The sequence below is a fragment of the Mirounga angustirostris genome, unplaced genomic scaffold (assembly GCF_029215605.1).
Source record: "Mirounga angustirostris isolate CCGP_5_RB_7025 unplaced genomic scaffold, mMirAng1.0.hap1 SCAF_8, whole genome shotgun sequence".
Classification (NCBI taxonomy): Eukaryota; Metazoa; Chordata; class Mammalia; order Carnivora; family Phocidae; genus Mirounga; species Mirounga angustirostris.
In genome coordinates, this window is record NW_026991716.1 from 90,727,457 (window position 1) to 90,751,511 (window position 24,055).

The window sequence follows — 24,055 nt, forward strand, 5'->3', positions numbered from 1 at the left end:
GGAATGTTCAAATGAGGAGGAATAAAAAGTTGAAACCTCTTTAGCCCCACAGTGAAACTCAGAAGGCTTCTCAATTGCTGCATCCAGTCAAGACTGTCTTGCTGCCTCTTGTCATGGCCGAAGGCAGCCAAGATGGCAGAGCTTTGAAATTAAGTGGAACTGACCCAAGACCATCCCCTTTGTAAACCAGAGCAACTCCCACAACCTGAGGGTAAATGAACCAACCCCTGCCTTTAGGCATGGAGTCAGAGCAAATCAGCTAGCTACATGTAAGAGGAATGAAGGGCAGATATGCATAGTTTCTAAGTAAGAAATTTATTTGATCAAATGACAGTATATGAAGATATTTTCAACTATAAGGCTCTATTCGGACAAAATTTCAATTGATTATGAAGTAAATGGTATCAATGTCAATGGCACCTAAAAACAGAAAGAATGAATTTCCTATAAATGTGTCTGTATAAAGCATTCATAAAATCCTCATGTACTTTAAAACTAGGTTGCAAGTATAACAGATTCACCTATAAATAGTACCTAAAAGCAGGTTTCTGAAATGACACAATATGTCATTACACACAGGGTATCCGGGGCTCCCAGGAGAAGCAAAGAAAGGCTGTCCGTAAGGAAATGTGTCATCCCTGGAGCAAAACTGAAGTGTTTGCACGCTGCAGGCTCGAGTTCCCTACCCACTAGTCTGTCCTTTCAGGTCCTCGGTAATTGCAATCGAACAGGTGGGAATTTCTATCACTCTCATTGGAAATAATTTAAAAATGAGGTTGGGAAACCAGGGTGGGAAAAAAGGGAGGGGAAATAGAGGCATGGCAAGGTCCGAGGTTTCTGCAAAGCAGCTTTAGAAATGTCCAAAGAAATGCATACAAGAAATAAATAAATGTGAATCCTCAGAGCTGCTCCCTGGGGTCCACAGGGAGGAGGGCACCACCCAGCACCCGGGCGGGTGAGCACAGGCTGACCCGCACGCCCAAGCGCTTGCTGGGGGGTGCCACCCACACGCTGGCAGGACGATTTTCCCTGGAGGCTGGAGTCATTCCCCAGGTGCACCAGGGACAGGGCAGAATGTGTAGGTCACATCAACTTTTCCCAAAGATTTTTTTCCAGCATCCAAGAGGGCTCTGCCTTTGGGGCCAGGATAGGACCTGGGAGGCAGGCATTGGCAGTTCCAATTTATAAAACCAGAAAAGCTTCAGACATGTGGAAGGAGAACCAGATAGGAAGGCGGTGTCTCCCAGGGTGCAGACTATTGGCAGCGAAGCACAAAGGTGTCCGACGGTGAAAGGGCAACGGAACCACAGGGAGCAGCGAAAAAGATCCCAGAGAGCAACGGGTGGTAACTGACAATTATATAGCACCCATTATTACTAATTTAAGATATATAAACATCATTGGGTTTCTATCTAGTATCTGTGCTATTATTTTATAAACATAAATATGAGGGCTTTCAAAATATTACAAATGACGCATACATTCTGGTATAAATGTTACAATCCTGATTCATACAACAGACTCGATGTTACATTTAAGCCTAGTAGATGTGGGGTTATAAATAGAATAATTTTCGCAGATCATTTTCTGAACCTTGGTCACACAGCTAAGCGAACACCAAAAAGCACGGGAAGCGTCGTATTGGTGGCTTTGGCAGCAAACATGTTTTTTTTTTTTGTCCATGTATTTATGCCTTTACACAAAGATACATTTGTTCACTTGTATAAATGAATTCAGAGCCAACCATAGGAGATCTTACACTTAAAACTCTTTTCTGTTTTCTTATCTGCTTCTTTGCTATCAAGTCTACGTGGGAGGGCTACTCAGTGGCTTGCATCTCCTTTCCTCCCAGCCCCATTGTCTTCCTTAGACGTGTGTATTTAAAAATAGTTTCATGTTTCCCATTCAGGCTAAGTGGCTCTTCTCAGATTCATAAGCTTGAGATGACAATCTTCATTATGAACGACACTGACGTGCGTGCACACATGGGTTTTAATAAAAACAGTAAATGAATTCCGATCAAGTTTTAGCAGCGTGCCTTTAAAAATGTTTCTTCCCAGCGCTGCAGAAAATACCCTCTAAACACATGCATGTGGATCGTTAGAGAGGACCCTTCCCGCTGTCTCATCATGGCAAAGTGAGACACACCAGAAGGTGGGTCAGGCTAAGAAACCCCAAGCTTCTGTGGATCCACAGAACATTAAAGATGTGGCCTCAGCAGAATCTAAAATTACTTTCTCTTCAGGGAAGGGTGTCGTATCTAATTACTCTGTAGAGTGATTTTGTAAATTAGTCTTCTGCATGTGGAAACTAAATGGTCTACGTGACCCTACCCCGACAGTTAGAGGACGCAGGACCAGCTCCATTACGTTACGGTTACCGCACGTGGGATCTCAGGCACAGCAAGGGACCGAATGAATCTTCACAGTCTTAAAGCCAAGGTTAAGTCCATTCACCTGTGTTTCATTTCCCCCAAATAAATTTATAATTTAGGAAACTGAAGAGGCCACGCTAATTGTGAAGTGAAATCAGCCTTTTCACTGTGGTGTTAATAAGGCAACATCTGATAAAGATGTTAGGAGCTGGATTCCCAGTCTGTGGAAATTTTCTTAGGAGTGACCGAGCATGTAAATTTAACTCAAGTGAAATTACTAAAATAATTAGCCTAAAATGGATTTAGGAAAGTGAGGTGACCCCTGAGTAGCTTATCTACCTTCTCTGACAGAAATCACCTTTTGACAAGACAGGCTGCTTTGGGCTCACCTTACCTGAAAGTCATTTCATTGGGAACTTTTCTTGGCCATTTACTATAACAGGGGACTGACTCAAGTTGGTTCTAGTGGATAAAATAAAATCAGCGTGATGTATGATATAGCTTAGTCGATCAATGGGCTTCACCCATCTGAGTGCCACAGTCACCCTGACCAGTCTGACTGATGATTTCAGCGAACTTCTCATTTCCCACCAGCCGAATACCCCGGTTTCCTGAAACATGATTCCAGTAGGAAAGAGAGACTTACAATCAAGGCCCTCACAGCAACATCTAGGTTGGGTGCCCATGGCATGGCTTATGGGAAACTGCCCCCAAAGCTGTGTTTACATTTGCGAACCTGGCCCTGGGTATTTGGTACACATTTTAAGGAGACACCTATGGCTCTGGAGGAACCGCCTGAAACTTCAGACCACAGGATGAAAATGCTCTTTGACTCACTTCCTTCTGTGACACTTATTTAATCACTTGACTCCCTACCCCAAGTAAAGTGTTCCCCACACCAGGGTGTGTGGGGACAAGATGATTCCAGGTGAGCTGAGTTTTGCTGCAGGTCAAGCTAAATTCAGAACCACTTCCATCTGTTATCTTTCCAGCTTTGGTTTCCAGACCCGATTACACACAGCATAATATAAGGGTAATGTGAGCAAAGGTTGATGAGTTTTGCTCATTATCCAGCTCTCTACACAATGCCCAAATAAGTAAGGTGATCTAGTGGAGTAATGTGTTTGGCCTGGGAGAAAAAATAAACACCAGCCAAATCACATCTTTATAATCTTCTAGCTTCAAAATTCAGTTGAACAAGCCCGAGACTCCCTGCTTTTTTAATGATACCTCAACCTCAATTTCAAACTTACCCTGTTTGCTAAGACTATCAAATGGACGACCCCATTGCCACAGTGGAGAAAAAAACTATTTGTGAGAAAAATGAACCACAACTCAGAAAAAATAAGTGAAAAGGCATTTGCATTGACAGAGTGCTAAGTTAAAACAATAACATATCTAGAAAACACTGTGAAAATATATATCTCAAAATAGAACTAGGTTTAGTCAGAAGGCTCAGTAAAATAATTGCTTAAAAAGCTGATTAATAAAAGGAGAGCTCAAATAACCTTCCCATTTTCTGACCCTCACTTTCCTGCCCTCAGACTATCAGTGCTATAGCAGACTAATCAAAAAGCCATGAAGAAGTGCTGGTATTTTCAGGGTCTCTTCAAGACAATTTCCATCTTGGTCACTTGACCTCTCTCTCTGATCAAGGCAACTGACGGATTTTCAGTGCATTTGGAGACACGGGCTCAAAGACCTCGTCGTCATCTTCCACCCCTTCTTCGATTGGTTTCATCTTGGTGGAGCCCCGCTGGTGTGGGGACGGCACATCTGTCAAAGACACAGAGAGGAAAACCACTTAATGTCCAGCCTGCCCTGATGTTGGTATGATGTATCAATGAGAAACTCCAACTGGAAAGTAAAACTCTCTGGGACTCTATCGCTAGCACCAGGAATGCAATTTCCCTAAATATTGTATTTTCAATTCAGCATTTCAAGAAAACGACGAAGTCAAGAAATGATTCTCAGTCCTGAGAACAGACATGGAATGGATTCCAGTGCACGTGTTTGGATGATAGAAGCTTCTCAAACATATGCAGTTTCCAGTGGGTTGCGTTGCCTTGAAGTCTGATTAGGACTCAGAATGCCTGTTCCTGCATTAATAGCATACATGGTGACGCTAGTTCCTCAACAGCTGATTTAACTCCTAATTTCCCTAAAGAAGAGTTCCGTCCTAAAGCTATGGAAGCTAACACCATCTGTAGCACCACCACTGGCCAGTCACTGCCAGGACTGATGTGGGAGCAGGAGGGATGGGAGAGAGGGAGGAGGGGAGGGAGATGGGGAGGGGGGAGGGGAGGGGGGCGAGTCCAGGCACACAGGAAGGAAAAGCCAGGTGAAGAAAATACAACCCCAAGTAGCAGAGGGGGCAGGAACATCCCTAAAGCCTTTTATATCCAAGGAGTCAAGTGATAAAGGGCTCGGTCCACCCCCCCTTTGTTCATGCGTTCTTCCACAGAAGGGACACCACGATTGATAAAGAGAAAAAACGTGGTTTAAAAGAGTAGAAGTTACTACAGATGGGCGCATAGACTTCTCAAGTGCTTGATAAGCAGCTCCCAGGACAGCATAAACACCCCTCCACAACGTTCCCACATTCAGTGTCAGGATTCGTTCTGTCAGGGTCCCTGTCTGTCCCGCCCACAGCCACGTGGGCCCTTGCTGCCCTCCAACAGGGCGGAATGGTATTCCGTCAACCGGTCAATCAGCAAATACTGACCTCAGGCCGGGCGTAAGGTTGGTAATGGAAGAACAGTGGGTGAAACCCAACTCTTCAAATACTTGGTGTAGAGCACAGGGGCGTAGTGGGACCCCACTAAGATGCGTAGCAGAACTGCTACAAGAACTTTACAGAGATCACCTGTTAGTCCCTGCTGACCGCAGATGCTGTGGGCGAGCAGCACGGGCAGGGGACCTGCAGAGCCACACGGCCCCAGGGGAGGCAGCGCGCACGGAGCTCAAGGCCCCAGGCGCAAAACACAGCTCCCGGGTTCAAAACCCTGCCCTGCTGCTCCCTAGCTGTGTGATGGGCACTCCATCCCTAAGCCTCAGTTTCCGTATCTGTAGAAGGAAGGGAGATAATCCCAGGGCCCACCTAGCGCTGCTGTTGGGGGATAAAACACAATAACCGGGTCACGGAGTCAGCAGGGTGCCGGGCACACAGAAAATGCCGCTCCATGTTTATTACGAACTGCATGGTCCCAGGCGCGCTTCGGGCCGATGCGGCTCCCAACGGCCACAGCTTCCGACATAAAAAAGATAGATAGGAGTTAGACTGGCCTGAGCTTCGGTATAGTTGATGTGTTTGCTGTGCCAACATGGAAATTGCTCACTTTCAAGCATTTACAATCAGTTCAAATACTGAGTTTCTTGAAAGACAACTACGGACGTCAACTGTAGAGAAGGAGCCTCTATTAAAAGGATCCAGGAACACAATTGTGTCACGGAGCAGCAGGGCGCGGCAGAATCATCCAGGCAAGTCTTGGGGCCTTTTCTCGCAGGCGAGAGCACAACCACCAACCACAACCTCCAATTTGCATGTCTACTCAAGTGGCAACGAATACAGTCCGTGTGAGCTTGGGCAAGTTACTTCACTTCTCCCTGCCTCAATTTCCCTATCTGTAAAATAGGAAGCATGCTCTTATCTACTTCATATGGTTGTTAAGAGGACTAAGTGGCTGACTGTTTGTATAGTTCTTACCTCAGTGCCCAGGATGCAATAGTCATTTTGTCAGTTTGTAAGTTAATGAAACGAGTTATTAATACAGTCTATGGAGGGCAATGGACTAAGTAATTAGAAAATTTGTTAAAATTCATGATCATCGGTAGGAATGGCAAATAAAAACAAGCGGGACTTGTACTTGAATGGGGGTTTATGTTTCTCTATCGAAACGGTCCCATGTGCAGCAAAATTGTCTTAAAAAAATAGCCATGGGGGCGCCTGGGTGGCTCAGTCGGTTAAGCGTCTGCCTTCAGCTCAGGTCGTGATCCCTGGGTCCTGGGATCGAGCCCCGCGTTGGGCTCCCTGCTCAGCGGGAAGCCTGCTTCTCCCTCTCCCACTCCCTCTGCTTGTGTTCCCTCTCTCGCTGTGTCTCTCTCTGTCAAATAAATAAATAAAATCTTTAAAAAAAAAAAAATAGCCATGGCTTCCGTCATATGTCTAGCCTCCAGTTATGACTGAGCCTCATAAAACATTAACTCAGGCTGAGTATTTGCAATCAGATAAAAACTCTCCGAACAAACAACAAGATGGCATGTCTAAGAGCATTAAACTGAATCAATAAGGTAGAGCATTCAGACATGATTGTATAACACCCGTAAAAGAAACACACCCACTTTATTTTGACTGGGGAAGTGGGACTCATTGCTCTGGGTTTTAGCCCATCTATCAAAACAGGATCCTACGGCTGCCATCTACATCGGGGTCAAAAGTTCTTTGCCTTCTCAGTTCCATCACCAATCTGTGCATTTTCCCACTGAGAGAGAATGAAGAGAGGACCCAAGACAACTGGAAATGACCTGGTGAAAACCTTCCAAGGACTTTCAACTTCTCTGTGAAAGAATTTGTCTGTTCCCCAGTACATTTGCCGGGGCCAAGAAAGAGCTGTGGTGCTTCCTACATAGCATTAAAAAGACAGTGGTGTGGGAGTCATTCACAGTCGTGGGGTGACACCCAGGGGTCTCCAAGTCGGGCCTCCTTCCTCTTCCAGTCCAACCTCTGGCAAACTCACTGCTCCCCAAATCCAACTCATCCTTTCCCTCTTCTCTTGCTTTTCTCGTCGCCTGGAGTGGCCTCTCCACTCCCATCCCTACCCATCAAATTCCTATCCATTCCTCAAGGTCAAGGTCAAACCCCACCTCCTTCATCTGGAGTCTTCCCTAATTCCTTATGTGGAAAGATTCTATTCCCTAGAGACCGACAACTCGTTCTGTAGTTCATTGTGATCAGAAGTACGTGCCTCTGTCCCTTACTGGAAAACGAGCATCTTGCGGGCTGTAGCCACACCCTCTCCTGTCCTGAGAAGTAGCCCCCATGTAGCCAGGTCCTTGATAATTACTTAGTACATGAAAATAATTACTTAGTCCATGAAACTCCACATGAGGCCTTCAGAAGGCTGAGCCTGAGGATGAGGGAAAGACACACAGCCATCCCCTTTCATCTCGGACGGGTCAGTTCCCCACCTGTATTTCTCATGTGCAGGCGGTCTCAGGTTACAGTAAAACCTCACTCTGAAAAGGGACTGTTATTACTATATGCTGTGTCATGTTCCCTGGGGAAATCATTGTCATATAATTGATTTCAATTATATGACAGTAGGTTATAGGAGTGCATACAGCATGGGCAAGAGCACCGTCCCCTCAAGTAAACATCAGTAGGCTCGGCTGTATCATCACCGGCCACGAAGTTTTCATCCAATCAGCAAAAAGTGCCCCTGAGTGATGACAAGGCATCAGAGGCTGGGTTAAATGTTGGGGAACTGAAAGTCTCTGACGCGATATTTTGTTTCTCAGGAACTCAGTGCACTTTTCAGAGTAACTCGTGCTTACCACATCCATACAATTTTTCTGCTTTATACTCAGAAGCTAAAGCAAAGACAACCTGGAGAGCCTGTGAAGGAAAGGCAAGTGGGGCAGCTGTGGTGTTCAAATGCCTTCCTCACCAGGAAGGGGGCCACCTCGGCAGGGTCCCATTCTGGCAGGATAGACTGCGGGCCCTGACAGCCCGGCAAGATTGCATATTCCTGCTACCGTTCTTTGCACAGGATACTAGATTCACTCTCCTTTCAGGTTTCGTGGCTGGGTTAGAGTGCACAGACCCCTCTGGTCCCAGTTCCCACAGCAGCGCCTTGCTGTCCTTCCTTCCCTCCGCCCCACCACCCCACCCCCAGCAGATGCACTGGGAGGCAACAGGAACTGGGCCTACCTGGTAACCGCTGGAAGCCACCTGGTGCCGGCTGGCTGCCTGACCCCTCCATAGGAGTCAGGGTCGCAGAGAGTGCCCACACTTTGTCCCAACCTCAGTTGGCCTGGGCCTCCTGCACCCCTGAAGGCCAAGGGTGATGGTCACCTGGTCTACCTGCGGATCTGTCACTGTTGTGGCCAGGAGAAAGTCAGACTCCAAGGAGCAGGAACGCACTTGCCCTAGATCTGATGCTCTCCAACTTTGACCAGACACCTGCTGGTTCGGTGGAAAGACTCAGTCACCATCACTATGCTGCTAGAAGTAATTTCTTTGTCCACTAATAAATCTAAGCCCAATCTGGAGTGTGCACAACAAATCCCCCCAAAACTATAAAAAAAGAAGAGAGCATATTCTGCTTCAAGGGAACTAGCTTACATTTCCCAAGTTGAACATTAATAAATTCTTTCTACAAGTTTGCCTGGTTTTTCATTAATTTTATGCAGTGATGCGTCATCAGAAATTTGCCCAGAAGGCCCAAACCTACCTAGATGTAAGAGCATGAGGAGAGGAGAGAGGAAGAAATTGAACTTATCTTTAGTTAAGTGCTTTTTCAAATTACTTTTGTCCCTCAAGGTCATTACTATGGGGTACATGACCTCTGTATGATGCTTTACTTTTCACTTATTCCAAATTCTAGGCAGGCAAATAATTCCATATCCATAAACTTTCCAGAAAGCTGATTTCTATCCTTCCTCTATTAAAACCACTTCTATAGTTGGGAAAGAGAAGTGGTTAACTATATCCTTTGGTATTTATTATAATTAAGAAGAAATAATTAGCATTATTTTTTGCTATTAGCTATAATTATCTCCTTCTTGGCTCTGGGTGCCAATTAACACAGTTTATTATAAAAGTATGTAAAACAAATAGTCTCAGACTGAACCGCAATCCAGATTTATCAGGTGTGAAATTGTTAAACGGTTATATCGAGAGTTACTATTGCTGGGGTATGTTTCATATTACACCAAGTGGCAAATAATCTTCTGTCAGAAAGACTTCTACATCCCTCCCGTAGATACCAGAGCCCTGAGAAGGCACAGTCAGCCGTGCGGAATTTCCTCTGAGCTGTACACCACGTTCGGCGTGTTCAGCTGAGAGAGAGAACAGTAATCCTGAGAGGAAGAGAGAAAAACTCAAACACAAAAATAGGAGCTTTGAGCACATGTAGAAGACAGAGGCTTAGCAGTAAGAGCCCTGAACCAAACAGTGGACGCTTCCACTCCTGTCAGATCATAGAGGGTGACAACACTATGGACGCCCACTGGAAGATTTGGACCTGGGAAGTCTAGTCTCTCCTCAGCAGGCCTGTTCGGACAGCAGCTGGTGCTGGCTCCTCGCTGAGGAGTCTGTGTGGAGGCCCACTGCGCATGCTGCAGGTTGTTGCCTGCCAGGGCAAGCGAGTCGTGGGCCTCTGTGAGGACAAGCTTAGCCTGCCCCACCAGACCCTTTCCTGTCTTCCTAAGGTCCCGAGTCAAAGAACCACAGGAAGAGTTTTACATTCAGACTAGTGGAGCTCTTACCTAACAGTCAAAATTCTCGTATCCAGAGTAGTGAAAAATGAGCTAAGAGAAATTTCCTTTGACAGAACTCTGTCCTTATTAAGCTTATTCTATTTCAGTTTGCTTCTAATTACATGAGGGCCCCAGGGCGTCTCTTAGAAGTCAAAGTAAACAGACATATTTGTTGGGCTTAAATCCAGAGTGAAGGTCACACCCCCGTTCTAGAGAATGAATAAGCAACCTCAGGTTTGATCTCCCAATAAATAGAATATCACGATATGAAATTTGTCAAGTGACTTTTCTCTCTGCTTAAGATACACATTTTTTATAAAGGGGGAACACTTTGGTAAACTATCTAATATAATGTTATATGATTTTTTCCCCTTTATTCTGTTAACTTTGATGACATTTCCCTCATTCCTTTCAAAGTGTTCTTATTTTTTTTATGTTTAACCATCTGGCCAATTGCTTTAGCAAGTAATTAAAAACCTTACAAAGGGTTTAGAATTTTAATTAGATTATACAGTTTTTGATGAATGGGGATAGGGAAGGATTTAATGGCTTCGTTGTTAGAGAGGATTATCATCCCTTTTCCTGCCTTGCCCATGTATATCATAAGATTTTTTTAAATTGAGGAGACTGAGTTTGGATTGAAACTTTCTGAAAAACAATGATGAAGGGTAGATATAGCTTTTATCCTTAATTTCCCTTAGAGAAACTAAGGCACCAGCATTGAGGGACTCAACAAAAGAAATGTACAAATTATGGCAAATAGAGAGGTTGGAGGTGAGTGGTTCCCATGAGGAGGTTTTCTCTAGCCCAACAGGTCATTTCTAGATCAATTGGTAACTATCCACATGGGTGGTCGGGGTGTTGAGCTGCCTGGCAATAGGTGTGAGCAGCAGAGGAACAGTGGAAGTCCTGCAGCCCCTTCCTGCCCACAAGGAGAAACCTGTAACATCATGGGGATGGCGAATAAACTCAGAGGAATGCGGAAGGCAGTTCCAGGATTGTAGCTGTGCGCAGACCCAGACAACAACTAGCCCAGGATGAGATAGGAGAATGGAAGGTTCTGTGAGGAAGGTCTCTAAGATAAACGGGACACAGAATTCATGTACTGAGAGACTACAGTTATAAGAAAAAAAAATGCAAGGATGAAGAGAAAAAAGGCAACTAGAAATATCTATAAAGACAAAAAGCAGTATGAGAAGGCATGGCTCATAAAAGAAACAACTGCTCCAAGACTTTAAGAAGAACAAATTGGATTTCAATTAAAAGACAGAATGAATAAGAAACTACAAGATACTAGGGACATGGTGAATAAAATGGCTCCCAAAGCAAGACAATAAAAAACCTCCGGGGGAAAAAAAAGTAAAGTCAAGTATGAAGTAAACTGTAGCATGATTTTTGTGTTGTATATGAAAGGAGAATCCATTTGTACTTGATATTAGAAACAGTCTTCTTTGAACAGAACAGGAATCATGACTTTATAACTAAAAAGAAAGAAATGTAGTCACAGTCCACTATTTGGTTCTGAATAAAGCAAAATAATGTCAACATTGTTTATTTGCTTAAGCTTTGCAAAACAAATCATAGAGAAAGCAAGGAAGACCTAACTGTTGTTACAAAAAAAAGAACAGAGTACTTAATACCACTGAATTGTACACTTAGATATGGTTAAGATGGTAAATTTGATGTTACGTGTATTTTATGACAATAAAAATATTTTGGAAAAAAAGAGATAACAGAATATACTTGTTATCAATCTTGATTGTTTAAAAGTTAAGGAAGAGACCTACAACAATGTAAAGGTAGAAGGGGAAAGAAAGAAAGGGTAGAGAGGCTAATGTCCTCACCTTTAAAACTGCTGCAGATAGAAAACAAAATGGAGGTTTAAGTATATTATTTAATGTTATAAAGGTAAATAATAAAAGAATAAAAACTAGCGATATCACCAAATTGATCAGAAGGGGAAAGGGAAGTTAAAAGTGAGTTAAGTTAGGTACTAGATAAACGTTAAGTGGATAAATCAATAAATAATAGGACAGTATTTAGCATTTTGGAAAAAATTGTTCCAAAGTGATTGCTCGTAGCGAGCAATTAGGTTGGAGGGGGTTAGTTCTTTTCACTGAAAGGTTTTTTTTTTTTTTTTTTTACTATCTGTTATCTGTGTGTATATTAACTTGTTAATTTTTTAAAAAGTATTTTTATTTATTTTTGAGAGAGAGAGAAAGAAAATGAGGGGGGGGAGGAGCAGAGAGAGAAGAAAGCTCCCTCATGAGTAGGGAGCCTGACGCAGGACTGGATCCCAGGACCTGGGATGACCTGAGCCAAAGGCAGACGCTTAACCGACTGAGCCACCCAGGCGCCCCTTAACTTGTTAATTTTTAAATTTGTTATTAAAAGTTTAAAAATGTGTAACTGTAGGGACACCTGGGTGGCTCAGTGGGTTAAGCGTCTGCCTTCGGCTCAGGTCATGATCCCAGAGTCCTGGGATCGAGCCCTGCATCGGGCTCCCTGCTCAGTGGGAAGCCTGCTTCTCCCTCTGCCCCTCCCCCTGACTTGTGGGCTCTCTCTCTCTCTCTCAAGTAAACAAATAAAATCTTTAAAAAAATGTATAACTGTATAAAGTCCCTTTACCATCATTTTACAGAGAAAACACTTTGAGGTTAGAAGGCAGTGAACGGATTGGTGATGACAGGAGTTCTGGAGACAGAGAGCACAGGCCCTACTGGCTGGGGGACCAGGGACTCAGAGGAAATAAATGTCCTATTTCTCAACCCTAAAAGGGGAAAACACCACACCAACCTGACTGGGTGGGTGTGAAGATTAAATGCACATGGTCAGGATGTGTCAGCTGCGATAGCAGGGGCTGAACATCCCTAACCAAATTTACATTCCCAAATGGATACGGATATCCATCCATAGGGTAAAAAGCAAAACAAGAACTTATAACAAATTCAACACTTCTTTGTTTCAGAGCTAGCCCAGTGGCCTTGACCCCAATACTTAGCCTCCCTCAGCTGCTCCTTACTTTACATACAAAGTGGGAGCACTGCTTTTCTCTAGCCATCTTGGTGGATCTGAGAACTGTTCCCTCAGTATTCCTGCTGCCTGTCCCCAACTCCTCTCTACTTCTCCAGATAATTCACGTAAAGCTTGTTGTTTATTTGTCTATTGCTGTTCGTAGGGCTAATGGAATACAAATTGAGTTGAACAGGTTATTTCATGAAAGCAGCCTTGAAACTGAGACTGCTGTCTTGGTTTTTTGTATCTTTCCAGGTAAATAAATGGGTAAGAAAGCTGACAGAAACTCATTATGTCAGATACGCTGCTCGTCTTTGCAGATTAGAATACTAACCAGATGCAAGCTCACTTAAAGCATATTTGTGCAACTAGGTCACGTGAAATTAGGAGATCGTCCAGAACACCATCTTGACATTAATAACAAAAAACATTTGAAAAGATTTTTTTCTCAGTAAAAAAACCTCACTCTAAATATTTCATAGTGTCTTTAAAAGTCATACATTTTAATTATAATTTCTGAAAAAAATACATGGTTTAAACTAACAAAAGCTTTCAAAGACGAGTTCCAACAGAATGCATTGCCTATAAAACCTCAGGATTTAAAAAAAACCAAACAACCACAACAATAGGTTATTTAACCCAAATTAACTAAAATAAAGTTCTACAACTTTTAAGGAAACAGAATATGGCCTCCCGTTGCCATGACGACGCCTGTGCCCGGGACTGCTTGTCAGTGATGCACCTGCCAAGTCCGATCAATCTGTATGCGTGTGTGTTTTCTACAGCACATGTAGGAGCTAAACCTCATAAGGAGGAGGAGATGGCAAGGCAGTCTGATGAGCACCTCGGGGCAGGAGCAGAGAGGAGAGCTTATAGCCACAAAAGGGCACGCAATCCTTCCCACATGCCCAGCGCGGCCCGTCCTTTCTGGTCCTTCTGCCTCACAATCATGCTTCCAAACACGAAACAAGTAAATGAAGCCACAGGAAAGTGAAAAGGAGCTAAGTGGATTATGGGCTACTGAATAATTAGGAAGGAAGCAATTTTTCTCGGACTATCTCATTAGTTTACTTTCTTGTCTTCAGATGATAATTTGACGTGGAATACAGAGTCTGTGCAGCAAAGAGTAGAGATCTGGCTCTGGACTTAGCATCATGTGATATACGTAAAAAATAGAGCACAACGTAAGAAATGGGATCAGCAGCAATCTCTTTTCGTGCCTTCACCAGAATCTACCCAAGCCTGGAGATCTACCTACCAGTAAATGGGAAATACAAGCAACCACCATGGGGCTGCACTCAGCAAAATTCCAGACTGTAGGGAGGGACTCCTACTCCTCACTATTCAGAGCATGGTTCAGGGGCCAGTCACATCAGCACCCCTGGGGCACTTGTTAATCAGGGGGACGCCAGGTCCCACCCCAGTCTTCTGCATCAGAATCTGTAATAAAATCTCCAAGTGATTCATATGCACAATTACATTTAAGAATCAAGTTTCTACAGGACAAACAAAACAAGACAAAACAAAACAAAAATGCAAACACACACACACACAGAAAGAGAGATGGAAGGGGAGCCCAGAGATTCAGAGACTTTTCAACCAAATGGAATGGGTACATGCTGATCCTGATTTGAAAAATAATTATGGGAAATGTTGATATGGATTTTAATATTTAAATCTACTTCTGTATTTGAGTTGATGACTAGAATGAATAATGTAAAACTTGTTTAATTAGGAAAATATATAAAATAAATATAATTCTTATAGAGCAGCATTGCTTGTAATTCTGGAAGGACATATGAGGCGAAGTGAAAGCTAACCAAATGCTAAATGACCGAAGGACATTACTGGATAATTTAAATGCTCCTATGTAGAACCGCCCCCCCCCCCGCCCCCATACAATGAATAAGGCAAAAATTTTCATTGAAATGGAAATCAACGGGTCTGTGAAAACCTATTTGCAGCACTGCTTGGTCATAATGGAGGAATGGGGTGTGTGGGGGGGTAAGTTTCTCCAATGAGGTAGGTTGTAGGAGAAAGAAGTGATTTGTGTACTGAGTACAGGTGGACTCATCCGCAAAGGGGTAAATAATAATAATAGTGAATGTGCCTTGCTGACAGACTTGTCAGGTGTAAATGCAGGAATGGGTGTGAAAGTAACTTGTAAACTATAAAGCACTAATCAAATGTTATGTACATTTTTTTGTCTTTTCTTTTTAATATTTTTTTTTTAAAGATTTTATTTATTTATTTGAGACAGAGAGAATGAGAGACAGAGAGCATGAGAGGGAGGAGGGTCAGAGGGAGAAGCAGACTCCCCACCGAGCAGGGAGCCCGATGCGGGACTCGATCCCGAGACTCCAGGATCATGACCTGAGCCGAAGGCAATCGCTTAACCAACTGAGCCACCCAGGCGCCCTGTCTTTTCTTTTTAAAACCAAGAGGCAATATGGTCAAACAGCATGGATCGGACAGGACACCTAGCTCTGTATCCCAGAGCCTCTCCCTGTGCAACTGGAACAAGTGAATAAGCATCCATAGTCCTAATTTTCTCAGGTGTAAAATGCAGTAATACTCACTAAGGTAGATCCATGTTCTTGTGAAAATACTTGCTTTCCCTCCTTCCTCAGGCCCCTTCCTGCTCAGCCCCTGCAGGAGGATTAAAGATCCACCTGCTGATGGTGGTTCTGGCCAAGTGACCCCTCTGATCCAGTGGGTGTGAGAGGAAGTGGCACGGGCTGCTTCTTTTTTTTTTTTTTAAGTTTTTATTAGTTTATTTATTTGACAGAGCCAGAGGGCACGAGTGGGAGGGGGCAGGGCAGAGGCAGAGGGAGAAGCAGGCTCCCCGCCGAGCAGGGAGCCCAACACAACTTGATCCCAGGACCCCGGGATCATGACCTGAGCGCAAGGCAGACGCTTAACGACTGAGCCACCCAGGTGCCCCGCATGCGCTGCTTCTAAGTGGGAGCTTTCAGAGCCGACACATAACTCTGCCATCACTGTCTTTTCCTCTGCCCCGAATGGCAGCCATCCGAATAAGGGCTGCTCTTTTGCATCCCAGACCGAGGGGGACTCTTTGGCATCCCAGACGAAGGGGGACATGGGCCTGGAGTAGCACGCAGCGCGCACATGCGCGAGAAAGCAGCCTCTTGGTCACAGCCAGAGATGCGGGAGGCCCGTGGTGCTGTGTCATCCAGCAAAAACCAGCACCGCTCTCCGCGCAGGCTTAAAGACTACATGTGATTACGCCCAGAGTTCCTGAGAAATAACAGCGACTACTGTCCATAAAGGTTTGTCCCCTTCTCTCCTTAGCATTCATGAAGCTGCCTCCACCGCTGAGAGGAACCACCATAGTCGCCCCCCAGGGCCGGTCGAAACCCAGAATGGAAAGAGCTCGCTTGTTTGAGGGACCTCGCATTTACTAAGACTTCCCACATGCTCCAAAAGTGGTAAGTTTTGTTACTTCAGCCTAATAGTCTTACGAGACTGGTTCTGTATTCTCTGTTTTACAAGAAATGTCATCTGCAGTATGGGCAAGTAGACAGCGTATTGATGGCCCTGGCAAACAAAACAAAACAAACAGAAGCCTCAGACTTCAGTTCTGAGCTAAAACCTAAGAAAGAGAAACCAGAACCAACTAGTCTTTGATGAATCACATGCTAGGATGAATTAAATAATTCATAATTATATCAGTGCGGTGCTCAAGGACCAATGTCTTTCATTAAACGGCAGGAAGGGAAGCCAAGAAACTCAGAACAGGGATTAGTGAAAGGGAATTGGGTATGAGCAGGGCTTTGTTGCACAATTCACACATACCCACACTCAAACCCACACTGACTAGATCCACAACTAATAATCATTAGTGCAAGATTTGAACCCAGGCCTGTATGTACAACATGGGTGATCAATCCACCCGGTAATATAGGTTTCTGGTGGCACAAACAGGACAAATGTTCATCTAGAAAATGTGTTTTTATTCTAGTTAAACAACACACTCTTAAACTTTGTTTTCTAAAATGTTATTTTACTCCCCAAAGACTTGGCTTATACAATAAAATACTATAGAAAAACAAAAACTTATTGTTTAATTCCCTTTCTGCTGACCTTTCTTAGTATAGTAATTACAATACATGCAATTAAGATGGGTCCACTTGAAAATGCTTAGTGACCACCAAACTGTTTCAACAAGATAATGCATTTGATATGTTAGCAGATTGCAGAGTTTGGTCAGCCTCGGTCTGTACTTTCAAAAGTTATGTTAGAATAAGATACAGCCATCTCCCATTTCTCGTTTGTGTTACTCCTGAAATCTCCTTTGGGTCCACAACACATTTCTATGCCTAGACTTTGCTTTGGAAGTTTACGCCCATTACATTGCTTTGCCAATTCCAACCTCTCTACACTATGTAATACTTAACATCCTTAATCCAGTTTATCTAAAGCATCCAAAGTTACAAGATAATTTACATAAACATTTAGGATTGTTGAATGTGTACCTGTATTTCCTTAAAAGTTTCTTCGGATCAACATACAATTGGAAACATTAATAGTTTTTTTATTTTATGCAATGCGAGAATTTGACTGACTTTTTGCTACTTCAAATGAATTTGTTCAAAGTTCTTCTTATACTATTGTTCTTGGAATAATTCTTAAAATAATTTAGTTTCTCTCATTTCACTTACTAATCTTCAAATTTCTGTGTCTTAAAATGTTCCTTACTTAAAATGTTTTAAAATGATCGAACCCATAGGATAATCTTGGAAAACTTGCCTCTCAGTGGGTGTGTGTGTGAATGAGGTAACTCACAGGGGTGTTGGGTTTTGGGTGGTCTCCTTCATCTTCAGGACCATTCTATCACCCAGTCACCTGTTAACTCTTGGGGCTCACACTGAGATAACCAGTCAGCAGCAAAACACCCAGCAGTTATTTCCCATCATTTTCTTTTTTACCAAAATTTTATTTACCAGTTTTATTTCCAATGGATATTTAGGTTTGTCCCAGAATTTTACAATTGTGGAAAAATGCGGGAATGAACAGCACTTAATGTGGTATCATTTGCCAAAGAGCATATACATAGGGTAAAACTCTAGCAGGGACATTTCTGTGTCAAAAGGTGTGTGCATTAAATTTTAAATAGACAGGTCATATTTCCATAGAGGTTGTACATGTATCATCTCCAGAGAGCAACAGTCAAGAATTCCTGCTTCCTGTCTGCTTTACCACCACAGTGTGCCAATAAAATCTTCACCAATAAAAGGGGTTATTTTGTGTTATTTATTTATTTATTCATTCATTCATTCATTCATTCATTCATTCCCATTGCTGGGTCTAGGCTTTCACTTGAACTAAAATCATGAAAGCAACAAAGCCGAATACCCAGCAGACCATATGGACTCTTTCACATTATCTCAGTGAACCAGTATTTAAGAAGAGTGTGCGGCAAAACAAGCCAACAATTTCTGCAATTCGGACTGAGGGATAAGAGCTCTCATGTTGGATTTTTAGCTGAGAGGCAACATGGACAAGGAAAAGCGAGAAAAAATTGTTACTTTTGCTGATACCTTGGGGTTGCCCAATTGTTCCTTGCCAAGCTATTTTTCTGATCACGGTTGTCATTTGTCTATTTCCAATGACATCCGGCGGAATCCTGGAGGACTCTCAGTCTGGGATAACTTACGGAGAGAGGACATGCTGGAGGTGCCCCGAAGAAACTGGTGTAAACCATCATCACTGTCACTGGAGCTGGCGATACTGTTCCTCATTTCCAGCATGGAGATCTGTGTGCACAGGCTGAGCTGGTGTTCCAACTTTTTGGCCTTCTACAAAGCAAAGGTTTAAGATTTCTGAGATCTATGGAACTTAGGTCATATATTCCCTGTAAACAGCATTTAGTTTTTCCTTGAAATAAAAAACTACCAGGTACAGAGTAAGTGGCCAATAAATGTTAGCTATAACTTTTATTATAAGCTATCACTACACATACATTACAAAAATTTAATACACTCAGTAGCTTATTTATTAATCTGAATTAACACCACCCTGATTTGATAAACGGCCTAGACAAGAGGACTTTAAGAGAGCACACACCCATGTGCATAGTTTCTGGAGAACGGTACTTATCACAGAAACAATGGTCTGCAATTTCTCTTCTGTCATCATTTTAATTTCCTTCTACGCACATGTGGGGAAATGAAGATCACATTGCAAACTGGAGAAGATCCATACGGCTCTGAAATTCCTGACTGAATCACCACAGGCTCCCTCCCCTCTCTCTCTTGTCACTTATGGGCTTTCTGGAAGGGGGCTTGACAAGAAGGATGTCCAAAACTGGAGAACACCAGCGCTAAAATGCCAACTTCATGCTCACTGGAGTTTGCCAGTGCTTTTCAGTCTGCAGCCTCCTGCTACCCTACCTTCCTGACCTCCTCGTCCCCCATCCATGCCTCCAACTTGTGTACCATCTTCCTTAGATTGATTAAAAGACTCTTTATCAGAGATCAGCACCACATCATCACAAATGGAGGTCCCTGACATTTACAGACACCTCACTAGGTAATGACAAATATAATAATTACAAAATATTTCCATGCTCTTGAGAAACGATTTCCTTGGAGGGTCTCTAAATTACAAGCATCCCCACCTTACTTAACATATGATGAATAAATGAAAATTCAGAAAAATATATATTGCATAAAGTGAGGTATACTTCACTATACAGAATTGTTTAGCAAAATAAACACGCTCAGAAAAAGTACTTACTTTATCATTTAAGGTGGGATCATTCAATGAGTAGAGCTTATTTGTAATGTCTTTTCCTATAAGATACCTGAATATTTCATATAGAAATGGTTCTGATTCCAGAAAGTAAGTTAATCTTTCTCTTGACCAGCATAAAAATCTGCAGTTATCATCTGCAATGATGGTGACCTGCCCGAGAGACAGACATAGAAAGAAAAAAGTGGTATATCTATGTTTATGAGTTATGACTACAATAATTTTGGGGAAAGAAGAGTAGAATAATTTAGTGGATATTGTTACAGCAATGATTTGTCATATTAGTTAAATTAAAGCAAGATCTATACACACAAGCTTCTATAGCTATTGTAAAATCATATTTAAAATCATTTTAAAACCAAGAAATCTGCAGACCAAAAGCAACTTCTCCAAGTTTTGTTGTTCTGTTTTGTGAGGTCTGGTGTGAGGTCTGGTGCTATAGAGTGTACTAGACCAATGTTCCAATTAGATATATAATTTATGGTTAAATATTTCTTTACACCCTGATGATTACAACAGAGGTTTAAGAATATGGCTTCAGGAAAAAGAACTGAGGTAAGATCCCTGAGGTGAGTTATAGATGAAGGACCTTCTGCTAGCCAGCCTTGCAAACACGTACTAGAGAAGGAGAAAACGGACTCATGTGAACTGGTTTTAGAATCCAGGCTATTAACTGAGGAATATGGCTAGTGAGGGTCCTCCTCTCGGTCCTTTTGTCATAGGTATTTCTTGAATGTGACCTTTCAGGATTAGCTCCAGCGTACTGGGGATTCACACAGAGATCCCCCAGTTAGCTCAGAATTGGGAAACCATATCTTTTCCTTGAGCACTGTTCCACAGGGAAGTGGAAAACCCTGTAATTGCACTGCACAGAACTCAAGATTCTTCAAATAAATCCTTTCTCCAGAGTGAGGAGTTATGCCCTCACAACTCAGTGTCAGGAAGCCCTTCCTCCCATGCAGGTCCCCTGTCATCAATGAGTACTCCTCCGCTGAGCTCCATGTGGCACTCAAATCACTGAACCCACACTCATCTGGGGACATATCTGTCTCCACCGGGCACTCTGAGGGCAGGGACTCTGCATCTTCATGTCTGAATGCCCAGCTTCCAACACAGAGTGGTGCTCAGTGTACATTTATTATACAAAGGAATTAACAAATGAACACAAATACTGTTGAAGGCAAAAATCCATGTTTATATCCTCAATGTTAAACCCAATGCCTGCCCAATATCCTCAATGTTAAACCCAATGTTAAACCCAATGCCTGAAAAACCCAAATTCATAAAGGGTTTTTTAATTAACATGAAATCTTTACCTGAGCCTCAGAGCAAATATTTCCAAAGGCACCATTTCCCCTTGGCTTGTCACAAAATTAAACCTAGTTTTGAGGGTGAGGGGGTATTTATGTCTACTAAAGGAGAAAATGGAAAACCCAGCTTGCAACTAATATCAATAGCTGAAAATTGACCTTTAGCAAATTACAGGGTTTGGCTACTTAAAAAAGTGGGTCAGTGTTCCTGGAAAAAATTTTTGCACTTATTTATTATATTAAGAGTAGGAATCTACAAAACAAACACATTTGGATTCAAGAAAGGCATCGCCCACTCTATGACTCCATAAAAAACTAATTTCTACTCATTCTTTCAACATACATTGTGCACTTACTTCATGCTAGACACTTTCGAAGGCACTGACATTATAATGTGAACAAGGAAGACAAGAGCTTTGCCCTGGGAAGTTTACATTCTAGTGAAGGAAGCGAATAATAAATAAAAAAATACAATACCCTCAGGTGGTAATAAGTGTTTCAACAAATATAGAACAGGGGCATGTGGTAGAGAATCTCCAGGGAGTGACAGTTACACATAATACCCACTCACTTTACATATGTATCGCACTTTTAAACATTTAGGTGTTTTTACATCTGTAAGTACCTCAAAATTGCCTTTCAGATAAGGCAAGTAATATTCTTCCTCATTTTTCAGATGCCAAATGACAAGAACCAAAAACTTATTCATGAATACATGTTGATTAGTGGTGGAGTGAGTACTTCTGACTTCCAGCCCAGACATATTTTCCCACCAAGCCAAACCCTACCCAATGTGTCCAATATTCAGCAACACGATCACATTGAAAGTAATTTGGCTAAGTGACCACAAGGTCGGCTCAGAGTCCATCAAGAGTCCCTCATACAAAGAACTGCAGAACACAATGTCATGAAGCCTACATTCTAGTGGAGGAAGCTGATCTTTACTTATTAGTAAAGACATCTGACCCTCACTATCCCCCCATTTTTTTTTTTTTTAAGAAGAGAAGTATAAGATCAAGTCAGTACTGAGGAGTTACCAGAAATACTGAGATGGGTAAATAAATGCAAGACAGCTGAATAATATTCTACAGGAGTAATTTGAGAAAGGTGAGCACTGGTACTCGCTATGGCATAGACCTGTAACCAAGCACTGAAGAACAGGTTAGGAGTTGGAGGTGCCTTCATTTGGCAAAGAGGTCATCCGTGCACATATAAGCCATGTGCAATGGGGGAAGAAGTTAAAAGAGGAGTTGGAAGTCATCCAGGAGAAAAAGGAATTGTACCTAGGTGACACATAATGCATTTAACTTCTTTTCAACCATTCCAGTAACCTCAAGTTTCCACAGAGGCAATGACACTTCTGATACTATCATTTGCTTAACAAATACATTTCTTATTGATGGTTGAAAAATACTTTAAACCTGTTTAAATTATTATTAAATTTAGATTTAACAACAGTATTCAAATAATAAGCTATACCTACAGTATGTATGAGTAACTTGCAAGTCCGTAAGTGCAGGCATTTAATTGGAAGTATGGAGTTAGCATATTGACTGAGGTCATTTTACATGATGGCTAATGCTTCATTTCTGCCAAATAGACATTTGTGTTTAATGATTTCCTGTCACAACAGCCAAGTAAAACATATTTTAATGAGGAATTTCTATAAAGCAATATAAGAATTTTTAAAGCTTCTGTAAAATAAATTTGCTTCTTAAGTCATTAGGGTACCTCAGCAGTGCCATGCTTCAGCTCTGGAGAATTTTACTGAGGAAATAAAAGCAAAAATGGCACTGGGAGATACAAAAGGATTTCTTTCAGTGAGAGAACTGGACTAAGTGTTTGTGATCAGGTTTGCCTTGATTACGTCAAGGCACTAGGCCTGTCCCTCCCTTTAGATTCTACACCTTCACAGAATGGGAAGACATTACACAAGAACAAGGGTGTCTGAGAGAATTGCCAAATGTGTCAGGATTGGCAAGAGCAGCTCAACAATATGACTGGTTGACTGTCCTCAGGGGAGGATTTGTTATTTTCTTCATGTATCGTATAATATTTCGCACTTCAGGAACACAAAAATGTCCTAGGACTGCTCTATTCAACCAGTGCTTAGAGTTCTCCAGAGCACTAATATACAGTAGGGTCAAAGTTGGCCGATTAAAGTGCTTCACAGCTTAACCAAAAGATTTACTTAACACCAAGATCAGGTTTGGTTTAAGCACAGGTGGAAATTTAATGCTCATTTACTTCATGAGGGCTGGGATCTTCAAGACATTCTTCTTCCCTTAAAGTCAATAAAGCTTTGGGTTTCAGACTTCACAACACAGGACGTGCAACCAACCAGGGGCAAGCAATAGTGGGAGATAGAATACAAAAGATAAATGGAAAAATGGTAAAACTCACTTGACATAAAACAACGGCACAAAGAAAAAGAAAGCAAACACGAAAGACTACTTCCACCTTTTGTACTAAAGATACCCAAGGTTCTATCAAGAGTTCTAAGCAGCAACTTTGGTGGGTAAGTACCAAGATGGCTATAAGCGCCTCTCAGGCATCTGGGAGTCCAAGTTCATAATCGGTTTCTCAGCCCGGTCACTGTGCCTGTCGTAATCGTCACACATATACCCAAACGGCATTTGCTGTTCAATCTCGAGAGACGGTCATTAGGCCCACTTGCCTTTCTTTTCTCCTGCCACCTTATTCTACCAAAGATGATTTAAAGAAATAAAAATTTGAAGGAAGGAGCTCCTTGTCAGAACACTTTTAATTGTTCAGAATTAAAGAGAAACGAGACTAGCAGGTGAAAAGCATGGAGGTGGGGAAGTCTGACCACTGACACTTTCAAATGTCCTCTGCTATGGGCACAGGTAGTGAGACGTTAGAGTGGGTGGCATGTTTCATTTGGGAACTTGCTTCAGAAAGAGGCACTATGTATTTCTACACAGATGTGCAATGGCTATTTTTACTCTTGAGTATCTGTCAATGGGAACATTTTGTAAACAATCAAAACAATCTCTCCCAAGGGTTTGCTCTGATGGAGACTGCTCCAACTGTGCAGGACCCAGGTTCCACGATGCTAAAGTAGTTTTTATCCATTGACCAA

At 42.4% G+C, this 24,055-nt stretch overlaps 1 protein-coding gene across 2 annotated transcripts in view; it reads right to left on the minus strand.

Annotated features, from left to right (window-relative positions):
- Positions 1–296: 296 nt before the first annotated feature.
- BVES (blood vessel epicardial substance) overlaps positions 297–24,055 on the minus strand; it is a 37,317-nt gene continuing 13,558 nt past the window's right edge. For both annotated transcript variants that reach the window (XM_045865238.3, XM_045865239.3), the window contains exons 6-8: positions 19,628–19,795; positions 18,546–18,687; positions 297–4,150 (exon numbers count right to left, since the gene is read on the minus strand). In XM_045865238.3, coding sequence (XP_045721194.2) covers positions 4,026–4,150; positions 18,546–18,687; positions 19,628–19,795 — 435 coding nt within the window. In that variant the 3' untranslated portion in view covers positions 297–4,025. The remainder of the gene's footprint in view (positions 4,151–18,545; positions 18,688–19,627; positions 19,796–24,055) is intronic.